This window comes from Lycorma delicatula, chromosome 12, assembly GCF_047948215.1.
Source record: "Lycorma delicatula isolate Av1 chromosome 12, ASM4794821v1, whole genome shotgun sequence".
In the NCBI taxonomy this organism is placed as follows: Eukaryota; Metazoa; Arthropoda; class Insecta; order Hemiptera; family Fulgoridae; genus Lycorma; species Lycorma delicatula.
The window spans coordinates 66,065,504-66,090,987 of NC_134466.1; the positions used below are offsets into that span (position 1 = coordinate 66,065,504).

The following is a 25,484-nucleotide window of genomic DNA, read 5'->3' on the forward strand; positions in this document are numbered from 1 at the left end:
AAATTATGGTCGCTATCAATGTCTGCTCCAGGGTAAGTTTTGCAGTCAACAACGAGTTGATTTCTAAATCTTTGCTTAACCATGATATAATCTATCTGATACCTTGCAGTATCGCCTGGCTTTTTCCAAGTGTATATTCTTCTATTATGATTTTTAAATTGGGTGTTGGCAATTACTAAATTATACTTCGTGCAAAACTCTATAAGTCGGTCCCCTCTTTCATTCCTTTTGCCCCGCCCGTATTCACCCACTATATTTCCTTCCTTGGCTTTTCCAATGCTTGCATGCCAATCTCAAAATATTATTAAATTTTCATCTCCTTTTACGTGTTTAATTGCTTCATCAATCTCTTCGTATACACACTCTACCTCATCATAATCATGGGCACTTGTAGGCATATAGACGTTAACAATTGTTATCGGTTTAGGTTTTGATTTTATCCTTATTACAATGATTCTATCGCTATGCGTTTTGAAATACTCTATTCTCTTCCCTATCTTCTTGTTCATTATGAAACCTACTCCTGCCTGCCCATTATTTGAAGCTGAGTTAATTATTCTAAAATCACCTGACCAAAAGTCGCCTATCTCTTCCCACCGAACCTCACTAATTCCTACTACATCCACATTTATCCTATTATTAACTACTACATTATTTTAAATATAAATACATGCTTGAGTACCATGCATAAAATTATACATTTAAGTTCACTCACTTGAATTTGGTTCTTCACTTGGAAGATTTGCATATTCTAATACGCGTTCAGCTGAAGTCATTTGTTTATTGATTTCAACTGAACCTCTCATAATCCACTGCAAAATTGTAGATATTGATATTGCCTGTGAAAGAGCAAGGCCAGCACTTGCTACTCCTCCGGTTACATCTAAACAAAAAAAGTACACAAAAAATCAAATCAAATCAGAATGATGATTGATTTAGAATTAAAATAGGTAAGGGTACCATATTCAAATTAAATATATTAAAAATGGAATTTATAATAACAAAAATTTGTATACATGAACAAAATGTGACAGTAGGTATATGTGTGTGTCAGACTACACAAACAAAGAAACTAAAATGAAAACACCTGATAATGTTATTGGTGATTATTTAGACTAATTTAATGATGTTTGGATGGTTACTTGCTTTAATTTTTTTTTCACTAAATAGTATTGTACAAAATTTGGATTACTTTACAGCACTTTGTGTGTGTTAATGAATTGTATAAATTTGTGGAAATTGCTTTTTAAATTATTGTAGTCTTTTATTATATCATCATTTTATTTTATCAAAGTGATATAGAGGAAAAAATTTGAAAACTAGAGAACGTGTATACAAATTAAGATCAGGAAAATTATATCAAACCAAAGATCGATTAAATGATTGGCAACTAAAAAGAAATAAACAAAATGAAGATAAACTCTGACTTAGGGAGAATATTGTCCAGCAATATCAGAGGTCTAATGAACAAAAGATAAGAATTTTTTGCAATTTATCAATGATTGAGCATGTATGCCTTAGAGTATATGTTGTTCTTGCGAGGGTCTATTTTTCAGTCGCTCTTTAGTTAACTTTAATGTATGTTAAAATTAAACAGAAATTAAAATAGAAAATTCAAAAATAATACGATTTTAAATTGTAATTTTCAATTAATATTAAAAAATCCATGTCTCACCAAATCTATTATATATACACATATACAATAATGCTAATTAAATTACATATACATATTTTTATAAGTACATACAATTTTATTTCACTATTAACTTAGGATTTTATTTCATTTTCTTTTTTTTTACTGTTATTATTGAATTATTTATTGTAAAAATCATTTTACAATCAGGGTTAATAATTAATAAATCAATATATTTAAATTTTTTAAAAAGTTAGAAAAAATAAATAAAAAAAGAGTTAAATAAATTTAAAAAAGTTAAAAAAGAGGAAATGAAGTTTGATTTGAACCGATGTGCCTTCCCCTTGTAAGATCCAAATATTTCATTAATTAAAATTTTATTTGACTATAACACTGGAACTAATAAAAATAAGTACCACTTATGATAGATATATCATTGAAAAGCTCTCAATGAGGGCTTATTACTGTAGTTAAGAAAAAGTCCAAAATCCAAATTTTTTGGATTTTGTCTTTTTTGGATACTTTTGGTCCAGTCAAATTCAATCAAAAGGGGAGGTGCACAACCAGATGTTACAGCAATCATAAATCCAAAATTTCAACATCCTATGGCTAATCGTTTTTGAGTTATATGAGATATACGTACATACATATATGCATATGTACATACAGATGTCACACCGAAACTAGTCAAAATGGATATTTCTGTTGAATTCTGAAAACCAAAATTTTTTGCATTCACAATACTTTCTTTACTTACAAGAATGTAAAAATGGATTGATATTTTGAAGGAAAGGATCTGAGCACTACCCAATAATCCAAAAATGTTTTCAAAATGCTCCCTAAGCTTTGTGTTAACACCTAATGATAATATGATACTTGGAATTTGTACTTTACAATCTAGCAAGTTTTTCAGTATGTGAACAGATTTAACACTACACAATTTCCACAAGTGTTTTCCACTTGTACTTCTTTTTATTGCACCTTATAATGCTACAATCACTATTTTAGATGTACGCCATCAACCTTCTACTTTAATTTTAGTTAGTTAACATTTTTTTACTTCTTTCTCTAGTGTAATAAATAATCAGGAATCTACAGCAGTTAAATACAAAAGATTTAAAAACAAAAATCAAATAATTTATTATTTGATTAAATAAATCATAAAAATCATAATTACCGTCATGTGTAAATGCAAGGGTGCTGAAGGCAACACAACTAATGAAAACAGAACATATCAGATCCAGAAATGATGAAAATCCTGATGATGTGTAATTCAACAAAAACACAGTACTTGAATGAAGATCCTAAAAAAAATTAAGTAACACATTCTATCTTTCTATGACTAAACATAACTGAGAATTAGAAAATTATACAAATAAACAAGAGGTTATCTCTAAAGTAAAAACCGTTTTATTGTAAAAAAATTTATTCTGAAAACTTTATAAATATTTTTTATTTCTCTTGAACTACATATCTTATACTACTTCTCTAAATAATCGCCACATGAAGTAAAATATTTATCGTAGTGATACACCAGCTTTGATACACCATCGTCGTATTCTTCTGTCTACAGTCCATTTAGCCACTAATCAACAGCATTTTTAAGTTCATCGTCCCAACGAATTGCTTACCACTCAAAAATTCTTTCAATTTCCCAAACAAATGGTAATCAGAAGAAGCTAAGTCTGGACTATATGATGGGTGTTCATAAATTTCCCATCCAAATGTTCTCAGTAAATCACTTAGTAAATTGTGCAACAGGATGATGCCATCAGTCAGCCACCCATAACGCCAATTTTGAATGTCGTACCATAACTTACGTAGAGTTTCGCAGTAGGCTTCTGCATTTATATTCGTTCCACGTGGCATGAAATCAATCAGCAGTATGCCAAACTGATCCCATAAGACTGTGGCCAACAGTTTGCATCTAAATGGCTGTGGCTTGACCTTTGTTGGACTGGTTGGTGATTGAAGATGACGCCATTCACTTGACTGCCATTTTCTCTCTGGCGTGTAATATGAAATCCATGTTTCACCGCTGGTAACAACTGAATTATGGAACTCATCACCTTTTTCTGTGTAGCGCATCAAAGACTCCAAAGCAGATCCCATTCGGATTTTTTGTGATGTTCTGTTAAGACGTGTGGCACCCTACTTGCAATAACTTTTCTGAATCCTAAATGATCATGAACAATGTGTCCAATAACAGCTTTTGAAACATTAGGAAAAAGAAGGGCCAGGTCGGAAATTATTGAGCAACAATCTTTTCTGATTTCATCGTCGACGCATTTCAACAAATCCTCTGTGATTATCGAGGGCCTCCCCGAACATTCTTCATCATGCATATTAATTCTATTATTTCTAAACATTTCACACCATTTTTGGACTTTTTTTCATTCATTACATTATCTCTGAACACAGCAACTGCCTATGAATTTCAGCCGGCTTAACATGTTGATGGTTTAAAAAATGTATAACTCCACGTATTTCACAGTTGGCAACATCAATTTTCCTGTTTATTTTATAACATAATAACTCACATATAATAAAAAATACTACAACGTAACAACAATGCAATCTGTACATTACTAGCATGGCCATGAATGACACAGGTTCACCAACCTTAAGGAGAGAAATTTCTCAGTCGTGTTTACTTAAGAGATATCCCTCGTATATGATTTATTAATATATATAAGGCTAATTCACAATAAGACTTATACATACTTGGCACTTATGCCTTTAATTTACATAATAAATCTAACAAAGGAATTTTCTTTCAGATTTTTAATCAAAACAACTCATTAATTTCATATATAAACATAATTATACTGTATATTTTGTTTCTTCTGTTTGCTTACAACCTAAGCTTTCATCATTTACTACTTGGAAAAAACAAACACTCTTCTTTAACAGCAACTCAAAAACCCCAACTTGTATCAATAAAACCTACACATTATGAATAAATAGGCTATATAATTACTTTGTACCTTTTTATATCAAAATGATGCATTATTTAGGCATCAGCTGCGGGAAAGAAAATATAAATACATAACTACATGAGTCTCTTATACTTTTTCAACATCAGACTGAAAATAACAATTTTTTAAAATTGACACACCACAATGTTTTCCTAATTTTTCATTAATACATGGCATAAATGTCACAAGGCCCAGAATTTGGAAATTTACTTCTTATTAGCAAGGATATGTAGGTAAACTGTTCTATACTTGATAAGACTGAATTTTTTTTCTCAATGTGGAATACATAACTTTAATTGTCAACCAAAATTATTTTATAAAATGTTTATTTTATAGAAATATAAAATAAGTTTTACATGCACCTATAAGAATTATTTCAGAATATACTTTCTGACATTTGTATGCTGAATAAATATAAAGTAAAACATTTCCTCAATAAAACAGACAAATAGGAGCTAATGCATACTTTATTCATCCTTTAGTTTAATTTCATTGTTTGAAGTGATGGATCAAATTTAAAACAGACTACTGCAGCCTTCTGCTATTGCATTAATGCACAGAAAAACAGATCCGAGAGAAAAGTAAACCAAAATGTATTTCAAGAATTGTTTTTACATAGAGAAAAAACTGGTTTTATTGTCCGCCATTTATAGAAGAAAATTATCAAACCAATTTTTTTTTTTTAAACAATACTGTAAATAAACTAATTTATTAAAACACGAACAAAATTCATTGCTTCTTAAATTCTTTTGATAGGTACTGTAACCTACAGAAATGGTAATGTGAAACGATTGAAAACATGATTTTTTTTCATAATGATTAATTTCAAAAGTATTATAGCTTTCCACATCTCCGGATCTAAGATCAACAAATATTTTTGTTTGGAGTCTTCTTTTATTATACTACATATAGTAATAAAAGATAATAATAATCTTCCTCATATCACTGAAGAAAACACTATAAGAAATAAAACTGAATACTTTATCCGAGTTACATTATGAAAAGCATCCACAAATAAGATTAAAAACAAAAGCTTAACAGAGGTAGGTGATGATCATTTTCAACATTTAACCATAACACAGAATTAACCGTAATTTAATTATGATTAAATAATTAAAATAACATTTTTTTTTTCAAAATTAAATTAAATCTATTGGTGTATATTTTATTATTAACAAATCTATTGGATTGCATGGTTTTTGCACCATTTGATATTACAGTGTTTCTTGAACAGTTAATCATAAAACTTTACAAAATTACACCAATTTTAAACAAAGAAGAAAAAATATGATGCAAATCTTTCCTTCCAAACAATGTTCACTACAAATTGAGAATTTGATACGACCACATTGTGAAAACCTTATAATAGATTAACTAGTACATGTTGCCACCAAATGGTATTAATTTATCTTGAGCAAACACTGTTAGATGACAGTACTTTTATTCTATGGAAATTTTTCATCACATACATATACATTTCAAACAGCCACTTATCACCTAAAATTTACCAACATTAATATTTAACTAAATTTACTGAGTAAAATAATTTTACAGCTGATATAATCTTCATGTGACAGATTTTGTAGAAAAAACAGAGATTGTGCAATTAGAAGAGAATTTTGAGTAGGAGAGGAGCATGTTAGTTATTAACATATAAAGTTAGGTTAACAGTAATCAAAATATATCTGAAAACTAGAATATAATCAAAAATGGTTTAAAAAATAACTGTTTAAAATTTAAACCTAGATGACTATTTTGATTCATCGTCAATAACTACTGAGAAATTTGACTATATGGTATAAACTTAATCTATATTATATATAATTGGCCAATTTGAACTGGAAATTTCAGTGATTCAGGCTGTTCTTATCCTAACTACACTGTATTCAGTTAGCTTATAGAGTGAAGAATAAGCAAACATTGCCTTTGTGTGAGTGTTCATCATGATTTTGGCGAGTCATGTCCCTTGGATCGGTACCGATTCATAACACAGCCATATCTATAAATACTACAATCAGTAATCATATAAAGTCACCATATGATTAATTTGTCATATAGTAGTCAATTTAATCAAAAGTTTATGTACTGTTATGGCTTCTCAGTTCTATTAAAACCCTTAATCTTTTCATATGATCACTCTTTTGCTCATGTGTTCAATTTTTGTGTTTTTGTTACTCATTTATTTACTCTAATTTTATTTAAAGTTAATATAATGCAATTTTTTTAAGTTTACTGGAACATGAGTATAGTGTAGTGTATTCCTAGATTTGTGTCTGTACAACTTGAGTTATACCATTATTTTGACACCATGTCAGATACCAATTCAACTCATAATAGTGCATGATTATTGATATCTGCTCTGAAAAAAGCACGTAAGTTGTACGGAAAAACACATCATTTTAAATGCTTACAAAAGCAAATTCAAAGTAATTCAACAGTATTGATTTCAGATGTTGTTAATAAACTGCTAACATAAGTGGAAGTTGTGCTGCTTCTGAATACAATGTGATTCGCAAGAATGGATTACGATTTCCTAAAAATCAAAACCCTGAAGATCAATTGAAGAAAAAGACGGACAATTTTGATAAAAACATGATTCAAAAAACTACACAAATTTCATTTATTGAGAAATGGTTTGTGATGTATTACCTCCTCTGTAAAAAGGAAAAAAATTCAGCTGGAATTTTTGAAAGAAGAATGATATAAAAATATTGCTTGGTTCAAAAGAAGTGATTTTCAAAGAGGATAAACTTAATGTCCAATTATTGAAAGGATTTCACGTATTAAATGTAATTTTAACGTATATAAAATCTATGAGTCGACAAAATCCAGTGGCAAAACTGAGCTTTGATTAACTCCTTATCATTGTGTACTCAACCCAATTGATTTAATTTGGGACAAATCAAAAGCAGAAAATACTACTTTTAAAATATCTGATGTTAAAAATTTATGCTTAAAAGCCGTCGGAAAAAATGAGCCAGCAGGAATGGAAAAACTGGGTATTGGATAATGTAATAGAAAACAAAATTGGACATCCGGTTGTATCTCTTAATACAGCAGACAGTACTACAGATTTCTCGCAATCAGATGACAAAAACTGAATTGAATTAATTATTTGTTTGTTATCATATAAATTTAATTTAAAATATTAGTGAAATTTTACTTTTTGTGGACAATTGACAAAAAAAAGGAAAAAAAGAGTTATTTCATAACTCTTAAAAAAACTCAAATAAAAGTCTTAATTTACTTAAATTTAAAATATAAAACTTTATATAAATTTAAAATACAATAGCTCTTTGTTACTGAATATTAACATCACGCAGTTTCTTTTATATGCATCAGAATTTACAGGAGATACTTATGAATTGGTCAACTGAACAATCACACATGCAGTTTTTGTTTACTTAAACTCTATAAGATAACTAAGTAGAAAAAAAAAATATATATATATATATATATAAACCTTTGATTGAAATTGTGTCGCAGACAACACACCTATATCTGCACCTGAAGAAAATTATTTAAAACAAGTTGAAAAATTCTACAGCAGAAGCTTAAAAAAAATATTCATTGGAAGGGTTGTAACCATCTAACTTTAAATATGGATAAATATATTCTGCTTCTCAGGTAAAATATAACATTACTGATAACGATAGATAATATTCCTGTTGCCTACAAAGTGAATTTCAAAGGGGTTTTATTAGATGATAAATTCTTGTGGGATGATCAAACTGTTTTGCTCTGAATCACCTTAATAAAACACTAGGCTTGCCATTGTTAATAGATATTTATTATGCCTATTTATGTTCCAGTAGTAAATAGTAACAGGTGATAGTGTGATCTTTGAAGTGCATCAATGAGACTTATTTATTGAGATAAGACTAACTACATTATCAATGCATTTGCATAAAGAAATACATGTTAAAAAATGAAATTAATTTTTAATTTCCAGTCATTTATTGTTTTGGAATAGAATAGAAATAATAACAATAGAAATCATTCTATTTAATATCAAATCACATTTTTTAAATATTTTAAAAACTGATAATTTTATCTTAGTTATATCACAGTGATGTGAAGAATTAAAAAAAAAGAAACATCCTGTGTAATTCCTGAACTACATTTCATTTAAATTCATTAGCAGTATTTTCTTTTCTTTGTACTCCAACTTATACTTTGGAGTTTGTACGTAACCTGTATATGATCAGCAATTTAGATACATCCCCATAATTTTCGCTAATACTTGAAATTCAGTTTAAAAAAAATGTGCAAATGAGAAAAGTAAATTTAGTAAATTGAGAAAAATATGAGTGCTAATTTTGGAATGAACTAATAAAAAAAATTTTTTTAATTTTTAGATTATAAACCTAATCTCTTAATTTTGGATTATTTTCTAATACAATAAGTAGACCTTTTACTTAAATCTGATAAAACTATAACTAACTCAGACAAAAAAAAATGCTTTCAATAAATAACCTTGCAACAAGATTTCTAATTATGTAACTTTGTTACCCAAATATTATTTATGGATAATCTAAAAATTTAGATAAATTATTTTTTTTCTTTATTGTATTTTAAAGTAGAATATACCAGTCAAATTCAATTGTTTCATTAATTTACTTAAAAAACAGAAATATTAATGAAAAATAAAACTAACAATATATAAAATCAACAATAAATACCTGGTGATTGTCAAATTCTGACTGCAGTATACTTTGTGCACCAAGAGCTCTAACTGTAGGTAAACCTTGTAATGTTGAATTAAGATGAGAAAACACAGGACTCCGAGCTGTAATTAAAATTGTTCATATAAAAAAAACCTAATCAACAAAAAAAAAGAATCTATTACTAAATTAATTTATTATACATTCTATTACCACTAGTACTAGTACTAGAACTCTACTCCCATGGCCACTAATACCAAAGATGGGATTTGGTTGTACAATTTTCTGCCACTTTGTCCTTGAACATTTTTTTGCCTCCAATGTAGGCAAATCCTTTTTATCTACTACTTCTAATTCTACCTTGGACTGCAGTCAGGCACTTTATACGAAGTCTCTTATCTTCCTATTTTTCCTCATCCTCTGTTCTTGATCTTTATTTATGGAACAAAGACCTTCCTTAGGATTTTATTCTCTGCCCTCTGCCTCCTCAACTCGCCCCCAATTTTGTCAAATCCTTTTTAACTAGGTCACCATCTCTATTTTGGTCTGCCCGGTAACCTCCTTCCTTCTGCTTTGCCCAGTCCTATTTCTTCTAAAGGGATCCCTCTTCTCTTTGTAAAACAGGATCTGCTCACATAATTCTTCTACTCCTCACTTAGACCGCTATGTCACGCACCTTATACAAATCTCTTATCTCCCTGCTTTTGCTGATCCTCCAATCTCCACCTTTATTTATGGGCCAAAGACATTCCTTAGGATTTTATTTTCAAAAACACTGAGTAATCTTTCTGCCTCTTTATTCAGTATCCAAGTTTCTCCCCCATACAGTACAGTCAATCGGATAATGTTGTGGCACAGTTTTAGTTTTGCTTGGTGTAATAATATCTTTAATGACATAAACTTCGTTGCATGGTGGCATCTACTGTACAAGATTGATTCTCTTCTTTATTTCTGGTTTTAACATGTATAACATTTTGTTTCTTAAAATATGACTAATGGTTACTAGTTCTTAAATACTTCCTTATTAATCAATTTTTCCTAATAATAGTTACAAATTCCTATTCTTAATTAATCATAAAGTTAATTGTTCTTAAATAACTGGAAAAATTTCTGTATAACTTTCACCGAGCCATATGAGCATCCTTGTCTACAACTTTTACCTGATTAATGGCAGAAAGTTAAAACATTTTGCAATGTAGATCAATTGAGAAGCAACTCAAATTAAATTTAACTTAAAAATAGACCCGTAATTCAATAATTATATATAAGCGACATCAAAAGTTTGCAATTTTTAAAAATAAATTTGGAAAAAAGTATACAAACTTATCCTCCCTAATATCTGTTTTAGAAACAGATAACTGGATCTCTTTCCAGCTTCTCAATTTTTAACTTGACTGAATATCATTACCATTCTCTCTTCTTTGATTTGTTGGAATTACTTTGCAGATGCAGGGAAACAGCAGATTTGAATTCAAAAATACTTATTTGCTCCTTTTTACTTATCTTCAGTCAGTAAGAAAAAATGTAACAGTCTATTTTATAAATAAGCCATTCTTTGAAAGATGTCCAGTTTAGGCAGGGAAACACAAATAAGTAGGCAAAATTACCTTGAATGTATTTTGACATACATACTGTAATTAATACATTAACAAGATGATGTCAATGTAACAGAGAAATCTATTTTATTAACAATACCTGATCACCGACTAGCAATCATATCCTAATATTTTTTTATCCAGTCTCTTTAGTGTACATGGTGGATAAACAACTACACAGGTACTAATCAATATTTTGACAGTTTTATCAACAGTTGATAATATGAAACATTATATTATCTTATATATAAATATCATAAGAAATATACACTGATTAAATAGTAATTCATAATGAAAATAAAAACAATACACTATGAACTGGCAAAGGTACATATCAGAAAGTAAAGATAACAAACCTATAACCTAAATTCAGGCAGCTGCTATTACAAGTACTCAATATGACTTTCAGGTAACAGAATAATTGCATTACATAGCATATTTGAAAAGCATAGCATATTGTGCAAATAACACACAACAGCTTTTTTTCTTCTTTCAACTGATTTTGATTTGTTTATTTATAAAATCTCAAAGAGTATTGATGTATTATTATCTGCAATGAAATGTTTATTTATACATGAGTATAATAATTTACATAATGAGATTATCTGATGGTTTCATGTTAAATGTTTATTCAATCAAAAGTTTATGTATGATTTTAAAGAAATTGTATGAGTATACTACTTTCTTTGAAATACTATATACAATTATCATTCTTGTATAGTTCTGTAATCAATTTTACTGATAGAAGTAAAGATCAAGTGCACTTTGTTTCAATCCCATTATAACTACAGGACACATGGAGGCATTTTTATGTAGATTATCTCTAAGCTCTTTCAGTTACTGGATCTGAACCAACCACATTACCTTCTATAATGATTATCAGATTAAAGGGTGTTATAACTGACCCAAGTAGACTCAAACAAATTAATACTCAGATACAAACAATTTCCGGATGTTAATGTTTGTATGTACATGTGTCCAGTGTTGGCCTCTACATCATCTTACATCTCCAGAACTACTTGACCGATTTTGACCAAACTTGGGCCAGATTACTTCTATATATGGGGTGTTAATGCCATTAAATTTTCAACTTAAAAGGTCAAGGGGGTGAGGCTGTAGAGCAAGGTCACCCTCAGTATCTCAAGGTTTGCCTAATTAAATTATATGTTTCTTAGGCATATCTGTTAACAATTAAAAAATAACAATATTTGCAAAATTGCACCCCTATCCCAAAAAAATCTCTACGCTACTGCTATGTTGTAATGTCACAGGTGATCGGTAGAATTAAATATATGAACAATATTTAATGTATGAAAAAGTAACTCGGTCTGGCTGGGTCTCAAACTTGATTGCCCGTTTGACTCGGCTAAACCAGTCTGCCGACTGAACAAGTGAAATTTGTACTATGTAAGCTGTGAAATTACATTAGTTTAGTTAGTGCCAACCATCGCCACTAGTATCACCATACCTGTGAAAATTAAATATGGTATGTGCATGCGCTTTAATTAAAATCATTGAATTAAATAAAAATATTGTTTAAATAAAATTATAAATATTTTTAATTAAGTTGGATGCGAATGTGTGTGTGTGTGTAAGCTGTACATCGGTCCACAACAACATCCCATCCTATAACTGTTACAGCTTTATTTTTTAATTACTAGGAAACTTCTTAAATTAGAAGATGAAGTTTTTAAAAATTAGAGAATTATCACTAATATAAATACCCAAGCTAAAATTATAACAACAGTTCATGGCAAATAATATATGTTTGTGAAAATTATTTCTTGGGATAGATCAAAATTATTAATTTTTCATTCCTACATCAGCAGATAAATGTAACTTATTTGTTACTGTGGTATAAAAGAGATATTTTATCTCTTAACACATTTACTGCCAAACACGCTGATCGACGTTTCATTTTTTCCGGGTCACCAACGCCAAACATATCGTTAGACGTTTTAGGACCCTGCTTCATATAAACGTTTTTGCTTACTAATGTTGGCAGTCAACATACGTGAAGGTTTGGCTATCGATACATAAAGGTTTAACTTATCGATTTATCCGGTTTTTTTTTGATAATTGTTCGATAGTTTAATTTTTTCTTGATATTATAATCGAACTTTTATCTGTTATTTACAAGCTGCGAAGTATAATCATAGTAAAGGTTTAGATTCACAGCAAATTGAGCAAGTTTTAGACAAGATATTTGCAGATGAAGATTCTGGTGATTGAGATATAATGATGAATGAACAGTGATAATGAATCAGATAATGATGATGATGTAGTAACGGAAAATAACGTGAGTAATTTTGCTCCTTCAGTTCAACAAGATAATTCAGGTAGGCCTTAAACTAATCAAAATATTCCTGAAATTGACTCTGATGAATGGAGCAATACTGATATACCCTGAAATGAACCAGTATATAGTAGACAGTCAGGCATAACAAACATTCCAGCAAATCCTAGAGACTGTTTTCAGTATTAAACTGGCAAAAATGGCTGGCACAGGGAAATGAGATGCCCAACAATGTGCATGGCAGTGAATGTGTTAAAGAAATAACTGATGATAGAACATAACATTCAAGTTTTTGTTAGTTCTTTACGAAACTAATTAGAAATTTTGTTTAGGATTAATCTATGAATAGATCTGTTAATTTGTCCAGATTACTTGCCGATTCCTTCAAGTCTGTTTAAGTTAATTGATGTCTTCACATATAATTTTCTAATAAATATACATATTGCACTTAAAATTGCAGCTGGTATGATACAAACAGGATTCAAAATGACTGCAATTAAAATCGAGCCTACAGCACAAAACACAAACTGCAAAAGAAAAGCAAAGTAAATTAAGTGATTGCAAGGATGTAATGAAGCAAACATTACAAATATATATACATGTACACAAAATAATATATATATAATCTTTTTTTTTAATTATAATTTATTAAAACCCCATAACATTAAACAAGAATAATAATAATATCTATTCAATTAAATTTTTTCAGATACAATTTACATCAAAATAATATACACAAATTAAAAATAATTTCCAGCTGAATCATACAATATCTAAGCAAAGGTCTAATTTATAAAATTAAATTTTGAGAGAGAGAGAGAGAGGAGGAAGAGAGAGAATTTATATTGCATACCTATTTTCCTTAAAAAAATAGGGCTTGAAGAGGCACAATTACATTGAGGTTAATAAAAGATTAGTAAGTTAACAAAAATTAAGGGCTTCACTTTGAAATATATTACATCATGAAAATTTTACATATAGTTTGTACTTGTGGAAAAAAACATCATAATTCCTTGATATGCACTCTAACTTATCAAATGCCCAATTGAGTTATATCACTCTTCTGGTTATTTGGATTTGTAAATTATTTTATTGGTGCCATTCATTTTGCAATGACTTTAGGAATTTACATATTATCCATTTAAATTGTCATGATTACTAGATAAAAATCTTATTAAGATCATGAGAATAATAGTTTTTAGAAAAGTGATGTTTGTAAACTGTAATTGAATTAGAATACCAATTATTAAAACAATTTTTAATCAAACAGCTCATGATTTATTGGACAACTTTTTTAAACCTATGGATTCTTCAAACAAAAAGTAACCATTTGAGAATTTCCTCAGGGTTGGAAGTTCACACATTACTATCATAATCTCTATTCCACCGGTTTTAATGTCTATGAAACTTTTAACTGCAGCACTATTCTATACAATATTTTGGTATTCTCAAATTGATGTCAAATACAATGGCACAATTTCTTGGTGAACACAAATCTTTTCTTTTTCCTGTTCAGCCTCTGGTAATTACCTTTCAGATAACACTTAAGAGGATGATGTGAATGAGTGAAAATGAAGTGTAGTCTTGTACAGTCTCAGTTCGAACAAAAATCTAAACCAATCAAAGCTGCTGTCACTGTAAATAGTGCATAAGCATCCAAACAATACTTAAAAACTCAAGATTTTAAATCAACTGAATAGTAGCAAAAAAATAAATTTGTATAAAAGCATTATATATAGTTGAATCAACAAAAAAATTAAATAAAAATTAACAAACTAACCCAACAATCTTTCTTGCATTAAAGGTCACATATGTATATATATATATAGAACTAATAATTTGAAAAGAAATATGTGTCATTTTAAATAACTTTTTTGAAACAAGGGAAAACAGCACTAGGAATTTGTTAAATACCATCTACCTGTCAAAATGTACCTAATACTTTGCATTATAATTTTAGCTATGCTGAAATGTAAAATGTCATCCTTCAATAAAAAAAGTAAATTTGTTTTTAAGTGAAATCACTATCAATTTTAGTTTGTAATCATCTTTAACAGATAATGTTATATAAATTATCATAAATTTTAATGAGATAATGTCTCATCTTTGAATTTTGCCAAAACAAACTTGAAGACTGAAGTAGCTGAAATAGTTCATAAAAACTTTGTATAGACAAAAAAAAAATAATTTAAAAAATTTTCTTTGTTACTTCTTAAATCATCAAAAAGAATTTCAAATAATCCCAGAGTATCTCTTCTTTCTTCTATAAGAGAATGGAGCCAAAATTTTCTTTTTTGCCACCTTTGAAAACTATACCAATATAAAAGAATGGCATGAGGTTCCATGTGTATATGACTGCAAAGTTAGGTTAAACTGATTAAAATTATACACGGCAAAAATATGTATGTATGAACAGGGAAGCTAAGCTCTACATGATTTGGTTAGACTAAAACACATATTGTGTGAATGTAGCCTAAGAGGGTTTGCAATCAACCCTCTAAAGAAAACATCTCTTGTATAATAAGATAGTTGCCAATATAATGAATAACAGAACAATTAAATAATGAATACATTATTTTAAAATACTTATTGCTACCAAATGATAATAAAGATAACAATAGATTAGAATAATTAGAAAAGTATTACATTCACAGATTCAACTATAAAAAGATAAGTAAACAAATAACTTTTACTACAATTTATTTGAATTATAAAATAATAAAGAGAAATTTTAATCATTATGTTACCTATACTTACTTTTCACTATGAAGCTCAGGACTTCAAATAACAAAATTCACAGCTCTCAGTAGACAATCAGATTCAATATGTTTGTTCCCAAGCTTTTCCTTCTGCTGCTTTTATTTTAGTTTTTTAAAAATGTCTTAATGTAAATTACAAATGAGAATCAAACCTGAAGAGGTCCTAAGAACAAACAATGTCTCTCAAATTGTTTTAAGACAATTTGAAAGATATTGACAAATTGTAAAGCTCTCAAATCATTTCTGAAATTGTAAATTTAGTTTCTTTAATTTTTTTTATTTTGTTTGATTAGTTCATTTATTAATACTGATATACAACATTGTAGTTTGATACTAGTAATTGTGATACAATGAATGAATAAAATAGAATTAAGAAAAAAGCAAACATAAAAGAGAACGTATAACTACAAAAGTAATAATAAATAAGGAAAAACATTAATTAAAATACTCACCTGAATAAAATCCATAAAATATTTTGGCAACCATTCATCTACCATATTTAAATCTTTTGAAAATCTATTTAAAATACGACCTGAAAAAAAAGGAATGCTCTGAGTCACCTCTATTAACTCTATTCAACAGATGAGATTAATTTTATATACAAATCAATATGTCTGTATGTTTGTTCATATCACTTAAAAATCACTCACAAAACTTGAGAACGGTTTTAGACATAAGTTTATCCAGACAACTCCATCATTAGGCGAGTGAAAAAGTAATAGTTTTCATATTGCTGTATAAATCATCTGTTTAGCTAACAGCTACATGATTTCTATGAATAGAAATCTAGAAGAGACCGAGTTTTATTCTGGTATTTCATTCTTTAAGACTGAATGAACCATTCAAATAATAAAAGCTATTTATTTTACTGGAATTAATCTTTTTAAGATTCATATTATTCCTCCAAACTGTTAAATTATATTTTAAATTCTATTAAAATAATAACTACTTAGTACATAACATAAAGATAAGACATATCTTACCTTAATTTTACCATGAAATTACTTTCATGGGATCCTGCATCTTCAATCACATCAGATATTATAACATTTGAATTGAATTTAAATAATTTAATTTTTATATTTACAATACAATAACTAAATTATTTTAATTACTACTGAGGATGCGGAATTTCATGAAAGTACTTTCACAGTAAAATTAAGGTAAGGTATGTCTAATCTCAACTTTCTATACTAGCAGGTTTTTATGTTAATAGAATTTAAAAACTATTTAACAAAAGATTTTATATACTGCAATTTTTTTTAAGTAGCCGAATGATGAAATTTTTGTAATGAGCACTAACTGTGTATATAAATAATTAAGGTTACATCTGTAAATAATTCCTATGACTTTTTAGATTTTTTTTTATTATCTGTATATTGCATGCAAAACTAAGAAAAATTTCTTCTGCTTAGATGGGATTATTTCAACTTGTATCTGTTATCTTAATATATAACTGTTTTACTCATTATGTTTGTACAACAAGCAGTTTCAACAAAAAAAAAGAAGCTATGAATGAACCCATTTTAACTATACACAGCATCTTACCTGAAATCTTGACAATACCTAGTATTTCTTCACTTAGAACATTTATCAGTAGGTTAGCCTACTAGGTTAGTAGGTAATTTTATAGCATTGAGTATTACTTATTCAGTATTGACATACCTTATGAATTTTTGTCAACCAGCATGTATTTGTTTTGGATTTAGCATACTTATTTCTCTAAAACATCTCACAAAATCTTCACAAAAACACTTTGGTATTTTTCAATCTGGATAATTATTACAGTATTTTTTAACTCCAGCCATGACATTTTTATTTACTTTACTTTAAATTAAACGCACTGCATTTGTATGTAAATTTGTGTTGTCTCTCATTACTACAATAGCAGAGTAAAATACTTTTAAAAATGTTAAACTTAAACAGCAATACAAAACTATTCCAATACTTTGTAAAAAACTTAATTATTGATGATCAGCAAAACATATAATAAAAAACTTCCTAGATAATTTTACTTATTTTTTTAGGATTATGAAGATAATTTTTGTTCTATTTAAAATTGAAACCTTTTCTATCACATTTTGGTCTATTTTCTTTTTAATTAAAGTTCAATTTCTGAAATCTGTATATGTTTTCTATAATTTAATTTATTAAGCAAACTTAATTTACATCAAATCAAAAGAATTAATTTTTTCAATTACAGATTTTTGAGATTTTGCATCAATTTTCCCAGAAACTGCTAGAGGTACATTTCTGATACCTGTTTTTTTTAGTCAGTCTTTCAGATCAAAAGTCGTAAAAATTTGCCAAATTTTTCTTTTAATTTTGGGTTCAAGATTTCATTATGGCTTTACTTACCCTCAAGAGAATTCAAAAACAAACTGTTTCTGAACACATGTTTATCTGAACCTTTATTGCTAACATTAATATTCTAAATAAACTCCCAAAGTATTGTCAAGCAATCTTGAACTCTTCTATATATACAAATAATAATAATAATTTGCAATGCTCTCCTGCATTCATGAAACCCTACCACCACTGGACATAAAAGAAAGTAAACCTGCTAGTCTACAAAAATCTATCACGATAAAATGTGTTTATAACACAGATTATACTCGTATTTCACAGCTATTTAACTACCCACTAATCAGATGGCTGAATGAATGTGTTACTATTTATTTACAATGTATGTGTTATTATATAATGTGTATATAATGTGTGTATATAATGTGTTATTATTTATTTACAAATGAAAAAAGTAACTAATAATCTAATAACAAATACATACATTACATTGGTTAGTCACTGTAATTATGTAAACATATTTTCATGACTGGTATAAGAAATCTTTTACACCAAAATAGTAAAAGATTTCTTATACCAGTATTTAGTTGAAGGTACATACCTGATGGATTATTATTAAAAAATGATATTGGTGTTCTAATAACAGAATTAAACATTTTATTATGAAGCTCCTTGGAAGAACTTGTGCAAATAGCACAAAATATTTTGGTTCGAGTTAAACCAAATATGAACACACCCGCAATAAGAGTACTTTCAATCGATGCTAAAGTTGTACTTGACCACATATCATCATGTATACTAGTAGCGTTCTGACTGTTATACCTAAATTCTTCTATTTCTGCCCTAAAATAATAATAAATTTGTTACAAGTTAAAAAGTTAAAGGCTCTAATGTGTAATACTTGTAAGTAAAAAAGAAGCTGCAAAAAAGGTTAGTAAAATATATCATTTAAACATGTTACTGATTGAAAATGAAGTCAACAAGGGAATCGAATGGATGATAAGATTTCATGTTCTTTTTATCAAATACACTTATAACATTCTACAACAATGTTAATTAAAGGTTACAACCGATTTAAAAATGAAAAATAATTCTTTCATACAAACAGATGTATCCTAAATAGAAAAGTAAACAGATTTCATAAAGGTAAGGATATTGAAAGATTATACTACAATACAGATTGTCAATTAAATGTAATGTATATTAAATAATTTTAAACCAATATCTTTAAACTCGGATATGAGAAAATAAAACTATAAAAGTCAGCAAAGAATTGCATAACTTTCCTAGTTTTGCCCTTGACAAATTTTTATTTCAAATATGCCACAGGTTTTTGAAATATTAGACCTCATTGTGTAATATTTGTGAAAAAGATAAAATTGTTTAGTAGTGATAATATTAATAAATACTTGCATCAGTAATAAAAGTAGTATTTTAATCAGAATTGTCCATCAATTTTAAAATCTTGACCTTGATTCATTAGCATACATTAATTCTATTTATTTATTTTACGGTCAAAACCTAAACCGACAACGATTGTTAACGTTTATATGCCTACAAGCGCCCATGATGATGATGAGGTAGAGTGTGTATACGAAGAGATTGATGAAGCAATTAAACACGTAAAAGGAGATGAAAATTTAATAATAGTTGGAGATTGGAATGCAAGCATTGGAAAAGGCAAGGAAGGAAATATAGTGGGTGAATACGGGCTGGGCAAAAGGAATGAAAGAGGGGACCGACTTATAGAGTTTTGCACGAAGTATAATTTAGTAATTGCCAACACCCAATTTAAAAATCATAATAGAAGAATATACACTTGGAAAATGCCAGGCGATACTGCAAGGTATCAGATAGATTATATCATGGTTAAGCAAAGATTTAGAAATCAACTCGTTGACTGCAAAACTTACCCTGGAGCAGACATTGATAGCGACCATAATTTGGTGATAATGAAATGTAGATTGGGGTTTAAAAACCTGAAGAAAAGGTGTCAGATGAATCGGTGGAATTTAGAGAAGCTTGAGGAAGAGGAGGTAAAGAAGATTTTTGAGGAGGACATCGCAAGAGGTCTGAGTAAAAAAGATAAGGTAGAAAATGTAGAAGAAGAATGGGAGAATGTTAAAAAGGAAATTCTTAAATCAGCAGAAGCAAACTTAGGCGGAATAAAGAGAACTGGTAGAAAACCTTGGGTTTCAGACGATATATTGCAGCTGATGGATGAACGTAGAAAATATAAGAATGCTAGTGATGAAGAAAGTAAAAGGAACTATCGGCAATTAAGAAATGCTATAAACAGGAAGTGCAAACTGGCGAAAGAAGAGTGGATTAAAGAAAAGTGTTCAGAAGTGGAAAGAGAAATGAACATTGGTAAAATAGACGGAGCATACAGGAAAGTTAAGGAAAATTTTGGGGTACATAAATTAAAATGTAATAATGTGTTAAACAAAGATGGTACACCAATATATAATACGAAAGGTAAAGTCGATAGATGGGTGGAATATATTGAAGAGTTATACGGAGGAAATGAATTAGAAAATGGTGTTATAGAGGAAGAAGAGGAAGTTGAGGAGGATGAAATGGGAGAAACAATACTGAGATCTGAATTTAAGAGAGCATTAAAAGATTTAAATGGCAGAAAGGCTCCTGGAATAGACGGAATACCTGTAGAATTACTGCGCAGTGCAGGTGAGGAAGCGATTGATAGATTATACAAACTGGTGTGTAATATTTATGAAAATGGGGAATTTCCATCAGACTTCAAAAAAAGTGTTATAGTTATGATACCAAAGAAAGCAGGGGCAGATAAATGTGAAGAATACAGAACAATTAGTTTAACTAGTCATGCATCAAAAATCTTAACTAGAATTTTATACAGAAGAATTGAGAGGAGAGTGGAAGAAGTGTTAGGAGAAGACCAATTTGGTTTCAGGAAAAGTATAGGGACAAGGGAAGCAATTTTAGGCCTGAGATTAATAGTAGAAGGAAGATTAAAGAAAAACAAACCAACATACTTGGCGTTTATAGACCTAGAAAAGGCTTTCGATAACGTAGACTGGAATAAAATGTTCAGCATTTTAAAAAAATTAGGGTTCAAATACAGAGATAGAAGAACAATTGCTAACATGTACAGGAACCAAACAGCAACAATAACAATTGAAGAACATAAGAAAGAAGCCTTAATAAGAAAGGGAGTCCGACAAGGATGTTCCCTATCGCCGTTACTTTTTAATCTTTACATGGAACTAGCAGTTAATGATGTTAAAGAACAATTTAGATTCGGAGTAACAGTACAAGGTGAAAAGATAAAGATGCTACGATTTGCTGATGATATAGTAATTCTAGCCGAGAGTAAAAAGGATTTAGAAGAAACAATGAACGGCATAGATGAAGTCCTACGCAAAAACTATTGCATGAAAATAAACAAGAACAAAACAAAAGTAATGAAATGTAGTAGAAATAACAAAGATGGACCACTGAATGTGAAAATAGGAGGAGAAAAGATTATGGAGGTAGAAGAATTTTGTTATTTGGGAAGTAAAATTACCAAAGATGGACGAAGCAGGAGCGATATAAAATGCCGAATAGCACAAGCTAAACGAGCCTTCAGTAAGAAATATAATTTGTTTACATCAAAAATGAATTTAAATGTCAGGAAAAGATTTTTGAAAATGTATGTTTGGAGTGTCGCTTTATATGGAAGTGAAACTTGGACAATCGGAGTATCTGAGAAGAAAAGATTAGAAGCTTTTGAAATGTGGTGCTATAGGAGAATGTTAAAAATCAGATGGGTGGATAAAGTGACAAATGAAGAGGTATTGCGGCAAATAGATGAAGAAAGTAGCATTTGGAAAAATATAGTTAAAAGAAGAAACAGACTTATAGGCCACATACTAAGGCATCCTGGAATAGTCGCTTTAATATTGGAAGGACAGGTAGAAGGGAAAAATTGTGTAGGCAGGCCACGTTTGGAGTATGTAAAACAAATTGTTGGGGATGTAGGATGTAGAGGGTATACTGAAATGAAACGACTAGCACTAGATAGGGAATCTTGGAGAGCTGCATCAAACCAGTCAAATGACTGAAGACAAAAAAAAAAAAAAAAATTTTACGGTATATAAGAAATAACAAGTGAATTTACAAATTACTATTATCAATTTACAAAATTAAATCAGAAACCTTTCATAAATAGATGTCCAATCATATTACAATTTGATAGCATAAAGGACACAGAAAATAATTTACCACAATATTGGAAAAGTACGTATTACGAAGGTGAAATACTTCATGTATACAACAGAATCAATTCCGCATTAAGAAAATGGATTTCAAATTTTTATCCAAACTGTACGACAGAAATATGAAAACAACATTTCAACAAGTTCAAAGGCAAACCTATGCTTCATGATTGAAGATTCTTTGATATGGCCTTATGACTTTTGTTTGTTTCGGAAAAACCAGAAGAGGAAAGTTATGATGAACCAAAAATATGAGAACATTCATATAAAATATTAAACAAAGAAATGCTTTATGAATATTGAAAAAGCTCAAAAATATAAACTTCAATAATGTTCAATATGCCAGCTTGTTATTTCTTTGATCATAAAAGAAAAACATGTATCAAAATAAATTTTAATGTTATTGATTTAAAAATTTTATTTTTATTAAAAATAAAGTTACTCATTTGATTATATATAAATCTTTCAATTTTAATTTTTGAAGCTAAGATGTTCAACAAAATAAAGCAATAACCAACATTTTTAATATAGTATCACAATTTTGAAAAATATATTTTTGACTTTTTAAAAATGTGAGAGCTCATGAAAATTAAAATAATTAAAATTGTCACTACATTTGATTTTGAATAAATTAAAATAGATATTTTTTTACTTAAAAAAAAATTTGGAAGCTCCTTCTGGAGGAAAGATATTAAGTTATTTTAGTTATTTTATTGTTTAACGAAATATGTTTTGAGCACCAAAAATTTGAAATTGTGAAAAAAAATTTTTTCCTTTTGGAGGCTCTCATACTAAAAGGAAAGCATGTGGGTAAAATTAATTTTTAAGAAAATAATAAGTGGTTATAATAAAAAAAATTGTTTAAAAATACAGATATACAGCCACAATTCTAAATAAATAAGATGTAATTTTGTACAAAGGGGGAAAAACTTTGGCAAATTTTTTTCTTCAAGAAATACTAAGAGTAACAACTACCTAAAAAATTAAGAATTTTACATTTTAAATACAACGGGTAACTTACAAGATAGATTTAAATTTAAAAAACATTTTTAATTAAAAAATATTTTTTGTTACCGTAGACCATTGGAGTGGTGGTATGGACAGCACATTTTTATAATGGTTTCAAGGCCTATTGATGTAGAAAATATAGATGCAAAAAAACTCCCATTAACTCCTTTTGTGAAGCAAGATGCAACTAAAAAATTAAAAATTTATAGTCGTTTTTGAAGATGGAGTGAATATTAACCCTTCAAGCCAGTATTTAAATTTTTAAAGCCCTACCCTACTGCCGGTAATTTAAATGCCCAACCAGCAGCTGTATTACAGTACTAAAAGTAAAAACTTATAGCTTCAACTATTTCACGTCTTACAGTAAAGGGGATTTTTTGTGAGGTGTAAGAATCATCCTCTTTTTCCCATCTCCAATCTACGTCTTTTCTTGTACGCTTCACTTGTATATCAATATCGTCATCACTACTATCGCCACTACTACTCTGTTCAGAATCTTCTTCATTTTCATTACGATTTTCTGGCATAAAATCTTCATCACTTTCGTCACTATCAAATATTCTAATGTTACTGTCACACATCTCATCTAAACATTCAATAATTTGTTCCGATGTAAGATTACAGAACGTGCTTGAGCCGGCCATTTTCATTTACTCACAGCTGACGCAACTGACTGAAAGAAGAGCATTCAACTTCGTAGAACAAAATCGTATTTCATCACCATTATGCAATCCTATACAGTTATAAAAACACGGAGGGGAAGAACAAAGCCTCGTGATAACACAGAGCCAGTTGTTCAAATAAACATTACGAGATGGCAGTGTTATGAAGTTTTGAAGCAAGCAATGCGCACTACGAGACTGTCACATCCACCCGCCGATACATACAACTTAATATGTGCGTGACATTCACGTGCTCCCTGCCTGAAGGGTTAAATAAAAAATTCTGCTAATTTGTGATCTTGATAAAAACCCTTCAACTCTTGTAAGAAAAACGTTTTGCTAAAGAGCCAAAGTAAAGATTGAAATTTTATTTTGGCCAAAACAACCCTACCCCCCCCTTTTCCTGTTTTAATTTGCAAAAAATTAATATATTCTTTTCACTCTAAAGTAGTATCTATCTACAAAGTCTGACAATTTATTTTAATGTTTTTTTTTTGTTTTTTAAATGTTTTCTTTAATGTCTCCTTAAGGCAGAAGGCCATTATGTTTTTTTTCTTTTTTTTTACGTACCTATATACATTTCCATTAATAGATATTGCAGCATATATCGGTTGCTATAGTAGGGAAATTATAAAAGTTTATTGGTTGTAAATAATAAAGGTTTAATATTTTAGGTAATTGATTAATTTTCATGAAACTGTGATCATTTTACATATAAATTTTAAGGATGTCGTTAAGAAACACAATATAACTCTCTACCTGATTAGGATACACAAATAGCCATGTATCCTAGATCCAGCCAATGTACGAGCTTGTGACATCACAAGCAGACTGCATATTACTACTTGGCCTGAAAAAATTGTTCATGGAAAAATATACATATAACAAAATTATGCACAATTGCTTAATTTGATTATAAAAAATTGTGCATGATCAAATAACCACAACATTAAACTACACTGTAATTTTATATTATGTGATATAGTGCAAGACATTTTTAAATGCAAAAAATAAGGAAAATTATGCAAACTTATTTATCAACCGAACATAATATTTAGGTAGACTGTAAATCCAAACAAAACAAAAAATCCAGAATAAGATATAAAACAGGTTTTATTATAATCAATTTGGATGTCATGTGCAGATATATTATATAAACAGTAAAAAATAGTTCATCATTATGAAACCACTTCAAAACATGCACTTCAGATTATATCTGCGTATCGGGATTACTATATATATTACTATTATTTACTATACATATTATTACTATATATTTTATATATATTATTTCAGCAACATAAATATTTGGAAAGTAACATACTCATCTTTCTCTATTACTTTATA

General features: G+C 28.9%; 1 protein-coding gene across 1 annotated transcript in view; it reads right to left on the reverse strand.

Annotated features, from left to right (window-relative positions):
* Positions 1-25,484, reverse strand: part of LOC142333215 (ATP-binding cassette sub-family C member 4-like) — a 112,484-nt gene that overhangs the window by 24,858 nt on the left and 62,142 nt on the right. Inside the window, exons 18-23 of the mRNA XM_075380197.1 lie at positions 18,831-19,072; positions 16,378-16,457; positions 13,543-13,693; positions 9,294-9,400; positions 2,811-2,937; positions 716-883 (exon numbers count right to left, since the gene is read on the reverse strand). Coding sequence (XP_075236312.1) covers positions 716-883; positions 2,811-2,937; positions 9,294-9,400; positions 13,543-13,693; positions 16,378-16,457; positions 18,831-19,072 — 875 coding nt within the window. The remainder of the gene's footprint in view (positions 1-715; positions 884-2,810; positions 2,938-9,293; positions 9,401-13,542; positions 13,694-16,377; positions 16,458-18,830; positions 19,073-25,484) is intronic.